The 6,963-nt window shown below is 44.4% G+C and overlaps 1 protein-coding gene across 1 annotated transcript; it reads left to right on the top strand.

The window, feature by feature from the left end:
• Positions 1-3,495: 3,495 nt before the first annotated feature.
• On the top strand, positions 3,496-6,241 carry LOC104157384 (retinol dehydrogenase 7-like). The gene is given in 4 exon segments (XM_009694694.1): positions 3,496-3,782; positions 5,029-5,192; positions 6,035-6,155; positions 6,157-6,241. Coding segments are annotated over 4 exon segments (657 nt in total).
• Positions 6,242-6,963: the final 722 nt, after the last annotated feature.

Here is a 6,963-nt window from a genome sequence, read left to right as displayed (position 1 = left end):
CGCGGCTCCAAGACAGACCCGCGGCTGGCCAAGGCTGAGCCCATCAGCAAAGGTGGTAGTGCCTCTGGGATAACAGAGTTAGGAAGGGGAAAAAGTTACTGTGCAAGAGCAACTGCAGTTGGAGAAGAGACAAATGAGAATATGTGAGAGGAAGAACCCTGCAGCCCCCCAGGAGGTGCAGCAGGAGGAGGAGGTGCTGCAGGCCCGGAGCAGAGATTCCCCGCCAGCCCCTGGGTCAGCCCATGGCGAGGCCGGCTGTCCCCCGGCAGCCCACGGAGGCCCACGCTGGAGCAGATCCCCACCTGCAGCCCAGGAAGGACCCCACGCTGGAGCAGGGAGATCTGAAGGAGGCTGGGACCCCGTGGGAAGACTACGCTGGAGCAGGCTCCTGGCAGGACCTGTGGAGAGAGAGGAGCCCAGGCTGGAGCAGGTTTCCTGGCTGGGCTTGTGACTCCACAGGGGACCCAGGCTGGATCAGTCTGTGCCTGAAGGGCTGCACCCCAGGGAAGGGACCCATGCTGGAGCAGGTGTAGGCCTGCTGTAGGCCATGGGAAGGACTCAGGTTGGAGAAGTTTGTGGAGGACTGTCTCCCATGGGAGGGCCACAAGAATTGTCTGCCATGGGAGGGACCCCACGCCGGAGCAGGGGCAGAGTGTGAGGAGTCCTCCCCATGAGGAGGAAGGAGCGGCAGAGACAATGGGTGATGTGCTGAACGCAACCCCCATTCCCCATCCCCCTGCGCTGCCGGCAGGGAGGAGGTAGAGAAAATTGGGAATAAAGTTAAATCCGGGAAGAAGAGAAGGGTGGGGGAAAAGGTGTTTTTAAGATTTGGTTTTATTTCTCATTATCCCACTCTGATTTGATTGGTAATAAACTAAACTAATTTCCCCAAGTCAGGTCTATTTCGTCCATGATGGAAACTGCTAAGTGATCTCTCCCTGTCCTTATCGACACATGAGCCTTTTGTTATATTTTCTCTCCTCTGTCCAGCTGAGGAGGAGAACGATAGAGAGGCTTTGGTGGGCACCTGGCATCCAGCCAGAGTCAACCCACCACAAAGGGTCAGAGAGCAGGTCATTCACCATCACACAACACATTAGTCATCAGGTCCACCACTACAGCTTAGGCTTTTCTGGTTGTTCTTGCTGTTACTCTGCTTCCGTGCTACAGATCAGAAGAGCAGCCTTGGTGGCATCATACAGGCGTCAAAGAGAATCGTCCTTCTTCCCAGAGGAATTTGTCTCTCCAGTATTAGCTCAAATAATACCAATGTCCACAAAAAAACCCAGATGCTATTGTGAGAACTGACACAGTCATTCCTTTCAGTCTGAAACATCCTGAAAGGACAGGGCTGACTAGAAAGATTGGTCAGCAAAGCTTGAAAACAGTGGAAATCTATTGAAAAGGAAGATGGGGAAAGTTTTGCCAAGGCACCTATTATTCATGGATCCCGACAACATTGTGTCAAAGCTTCCAACTCTGCTTACCCCTAACTTACAGTAAGCTGGGAGGGCCACAACCAGAAACAAAGCCCATTACGGGAATCGTGTCTGATCAAGTTGCAGGGTTGGCTGAGCACATTTGCTTCATTGCATTTCTAGATCATTAACTTGCTTGTAGCTCTCACTTTCAGACTCACTGCACATAGCAATTTCGGCTTCCATACTATCTCTTATCATTTACTGGCTCATTAGAGACACTCACAGAGTGAGACACCGGAGTGGAAAGCATGTGTTCATAACAGGCTGTGACACCAGACTTGGAAGCTCACTGGCTTAAATGGCTTGACAAAAGGGGATTTTGTGTCATTGCTACACGTGCCACAGAAAAAGGAGGCCAAGAGCTATGGTCATGCTTCTCACTCTCACTGAAGACAGTGAACCTGAACTTAGCTGACTCCAACAGCTTTGCCAGGGCTGTGGTGGTTGTGACCAAAGACACAGCTGGCAAGGGTAAGTGGCAAGCTAATTTCCCGGAAAAATGATTCAAATTAATCAAATCTGGTCTAGCTAAAAGTCCTGGTGCCTCTCCACTCTCCGAAGAGGCATTTTTCATCTTGCTGATGAAATGTACTCACTCTTCATTTCTGTTATTTCTCAGTTCAAAGAGATTCTCTCCAGCAATGCTTTTGGGCTTCCCTTTGCTTTCACCAACAAAGTGCCTAAAAATCTAGTTGCTCAGTCTATTAAAACCAGATCATTCCCAGGTGTGTTTTTCAGACTCTTTTTGGTGCAGTTGAAGAATCTTAGTAGGAGAAAGGTGCTACCTGGTACCAGAAAGAACTTCTTGACAATAAAACCAGCCCAATTAAAAATGGTTGGTGCAGGGCATCTTCAGCCCTCCTCTAGGAAACAGAAGAGTGTTTTCGCATGGCTGAATAAGTCCAACTTTTGCAATGCACACAACAAAAACTGCTCTGACTAACAGCTAAACACTTGCTGTTTCAGCCAGTTTTCTTAGAGTTGTTACATCGGTAGCTCTCACTACTGCTATCACACACCTCTGAGCACTTGTCTAAAAGAGGAAGAGTTTGTCCTTGGATACTTATGGGTGGAGTTAAAAAACAAGACTTAAGTGTTGGTTTTGGCAAAGGACAATAAAAAGATCTGTGTGGTAAACATATTCAACCATGGCAATACATGTTTCTTCCTCAGCACCGATAGCTCAAACCAGACATTGTTAAGGGCCGCCAAAGGGGATCACAGCTCTAACACAGTTATACCAAATATTCAATAGGCTTGTTAATCAATTGACTAACTAAAACAGTAAAACACGTATCTTCTACCAGTAGGATGTTCTCCTCAAAGCTTGTAAAACACTGTTGGTCTCATCATGAGGGTTCCAGACATTCTTGAATGCAGTGATTGAGGGCAAGGACAACATAATTATTAGCGCTTACCTCGTCCAGCAGGCCCCTGCCTCCGGCTTGTGGAAAGCTGCACGTTCTTGGTTGGGGTAACCACTGCTAACGCTGTCACCTCAGTCTCAGAAACTCTTTATGGAGGCTGAGTCCTGGACTTTCGTCCTCTCCCTTCAGGTGCAGGCTGTCCTCAGCAAACTCTTGGAAGCGTCACTATTTATCTAAAGGTCCTCAAGTAATTTATAAGGTAGTAAAGCAGTATTATCAATACACAGGGTTAAGCTAATATTTTTAGAAGCATTGACTAATTCCACATGTCTGGTTCAGACCTTTAGACCCCAACCCATAAAAATCAGTCTCTCCACTTTTATGTAGACTATTTGATTTTCACAAGAATGTCAGTGCCTATTAGGAGCCCACATACTTGAGCAGAGCTGGATAATAAAGCCCAGCATGGTGGCCTATATCTCCAATTGAAATAGCTTTCCTTTAATACTTTACCCATGTTCTTTTAGAGTCATTGCCGAAGGCCTTCAGCAAATTTTGCCAGACGTACAGAGTAGACCATACAAGCAAATCTCAGACAACTGTATTCAACTCACTGCAGTTTTCACAGACTATGTGCTTGATTCCCAATGCTAAATGGTTTTGTAATCCTCTTAGGGCTTTTTGGGTTGGTGAGCAATCCTGAAGGAACAGCACCTGTAGCACCCACTGACTGGGTAAGGATCGAAGACTTCCACACAGTGCTGGATGTTAGTCTGCTGGCATTGATTGAAATCATGCTCAAGCTTCTGCCACTTCTGAAAAAAGCTGAGGGAAGAACAATCAATCTAATTAATGCCAAAGGCCTCATGGCTTTTGTAAGGAGTGGCTACAGGCTGTCCAAATGGGGCATGGAACCTTTCTCTGACATCTTACGGTGAGTAGCTAGAAATACATGCGTGAATCCAAGAATAGATTCCAGATGTGCTGAGGAAGAGCGACTGTATGTTTCTCCCTCTCATTTTCTCTCTGGAAATCTTGCCTAAAGGTGGAAAGGAAAATAAGAGGCTTTTGGTTACTTGTTTGGGATTTCAATCTCCAGTACTATGAACAGACCCACCAGGAAACTGCACTGGGAAGAAATTTCATATCCTGGACAAATGGCTAGCATGCAGCTTTCCAGCATGTGAATCCACTGCGTTACATGAAAGTAAATCAACAGTAGAGCCTGGTCAGGCATGCAGTTTCCTGGACAAGTTGTACTTAGTTGTACTAGCCCATTTACAACCCATGTTATTTCACTCTAAGGCTCTACAACAATCGGAGCTGGGTGATTCCAGGCAGCACTCACATTACAAAAGGTACTCGTAACTTCAGAAGATTAAGCTGAGCACCCTTTGCTGAAGCCCGTTGTGTTGTACCGCCTTGAGAAGGCTAAGGTCTAGCCCAGCGAGTCAAGTCTTCACAAGGACTAGGAAAGTTGATTGCAAGCCATTATGAATGCTTATATAAAGTAAGTATATGCCCCAAGAAAATATAATCTAAACTAATGGCTAATGTACACGTGGTTCATTGCTTTGTACACTTTGGAACGTAGCTGCCTGGGTCTCTTGAGCTGCCCAGCAAGACAAAGAGGCCATTTTCATACCAATGGAGTTGCATTGCAACTCAAAATTATATAGAGGGAACCATGCTACCAGAAAACACCCTAACCTTTATTGCACTAACGTTTCATCACTTAACCATAGCCATTTAACCATACGATGGAGAATAAAGTTCTAATCCAATTGCAAATTTTTGGTCACTTTTATTTTTTCCCAGGCACTTTAATAATCTGTTCCTACTGGAAGCTGAAATGATGCAACAGTATGTGAAATAGTCAAAAGTTTTAGTTTGATAATACATGGCTAAGATGCAGCTGGCTGCTGTATACTTTGCATCAGTCCAAGAAAGCTGTGAATCTACCTAATCTACCCCAAGTTATTTGCTTGCTGCACTTTTGCAGGACAAGTACTCTGCTATGAAGTTAATTTGAACATCTCAAAATTATTCTGACATTTGAAGATAAGAATCAAAGTCTCAAATATTCATTTATGTGACAGACTTTCAACTTATTTATGTTTAATGCTTATGGCATTATTGGGTGGTCAGGGATGGTTATTGTGTTGGTTTTTTTCTTTTAGGATAGAGATGTAGCATTTTGGAGTGAAAGTAAGCATTGTTGAGCCTAGTTTCTTTAAGGCTGGAGTAATTAATTCAGATGTCGTCAAGAACTACCTCTTAAGACTCCGGAACAGACTGACTCCTGAAATCAGGGACTCCTATGGAGAAAAATACTTCATTGACTGTAAGTAGAAAAAGGACCGTATGAAAACTCAGGGAAAATATTATCAACATATACAAATACCTGAAGCGAGGTTGTAAAGACAACTGAACCAGGCTCTTTTCAGTGGCACCCAGGGACATGACCCAAGGCAATGAGCACACACTGAAACACAGCATGTTCATCCTGAACATCAGGAAACGCATTTTTACTGTGAGAGTGACTGAGCGCTGGCACGGTTGGCCCAGGGAGGCTGTGGAATCTCCATCCTTGGAGATACTCAAAAGCTGTCTGGACATGGTCCTGGGCAACCTGGTCTAGGTGATGCAGCTTGAGCAGGGGGGGTTGGACCAGAGGTCCCTTCCAACCTCAGCCAATGTGTGATTCTGTGAATGTTTGCTGAACTTCATTAATATTTGTTAAGAACCCATTGCTGATTGTTCTGGACTATGTCTATGTTAGATGTGGCTTCTGCTATTAGTTCCCATATGAGATTGGTGAGATGTGATGACTAAGGCCATCCTTAGTCCCTCCATACTTAGAGATTGAATACCCAAGGGGAATGAATTGCTATGACCGTATGCCAAGTTTATGACTTACTGATATCTGAAAAGTTGTGCCATGTCACGCTGCACTTACTGTAGGGAACATGTGGATATCAACATGGGCCAGGGAGCTTTCTGTCTCCTGGGCTCTCGGGTGTTCTGCAGCCTTTCTGGTCTCTGCTTTGCTGTAGCTATACTGCTGTCAGTATTTGAGCCAGTAGTTTAAAGCAAGCCTGAAGCTGTAGCCAAACCTTTGAATATAAAGAATTCTCTCACAGAGAATGTTGCATAAAAATACTTTCAGGTTTTTCTTCTTTGCAGATATAAAAGCTGAAATATCACCAGTGAAAGGACTGTGTGACACTGATATTTCCAAGGTCATAAAACGCACAGAACATGTCCTGACACCAAAGTACCCCAGGACACAATACGGAGCTGGATGGGTTCTTTTGGCTGTTACTCTCCTATGCCCCAAGCCGTTTATCTGACATGCTGCTGTGTTATGACGTTGCCAGCTCCAGCATCTAGTGGGAGATCAGTTCCTGGAGTTCTAATTAACACTTGGTATTAAACCAGTATCAGCTATGTGGAAATAAAAACTAATCCTGTCAAAACCAGAAGATGTCATTTTCTTTACCAGTTACTAGACTGCTTAAATTCCTTTCAGAAGACACTTTCTCCATCCCCCAACCCCTCCTTACCTGGAATTTCTGAGTTTGCAGATAGGCTTGTAAATCCAGCATGTTTTTGAAGGACATTTTTATCCTCAGAACTGACACCTCTACAGGATGCGCATTCATAAAATATTCATAGAATCATAGAATAATTTTGGTTGGAAGAGACCTCAAAGATCATCAAGTCCAACTGCATACCTGATGCCACCATGCCCGCTAAACCCACTAAACCATGTCTTGAAGCGCCACATCTAAACATTTTTTGAACACCTCCAGGGATGGTGACTCCACCACCTCCCTGGGGAGCCCATTCCAATGCTTAATTCCAGTGCTTTTCAGCTATAAAGCTCATTAATACTACTCACCCAATAAAAAAAAAAATTAAATAAGGAAAATAAAATCACTGAAAGAATCAGTTTTTCAAGTAGACTTCATCAACATATAGGTTGCTAGTGAACTTGAAATAAAACAATGGCCTTTCAGAACATATAACTTATACATGTACCTTACAGATGTATTTAGCCAGATTTAGTGATCTATTTCATGGGCAGTCTGCTCATGGTCATATTCAGGAGT

This window comes from Cariama cristata, unplaced genomic scaffold (assembly GCF_000690535.1).
Source record: "Cariama cristata isolate BGI_N322 unplaced genomic scaffold, ASM69053v1 scaffold15542, whole genome shotgun sequence".
In the NCBI taxonomy this organism is placed as follows: domain Eukaryota; kingdom Metazoa; phylum Chordata; class Aves; order Cariamiformes; family Cariamidae; genus Cariama; species Cariama cristata.
The sequence above is the reverse complement of the archived record's forward strand: the minus strand, read 5'-3'. Positions and strand labels throughout refer to the sequence as shown.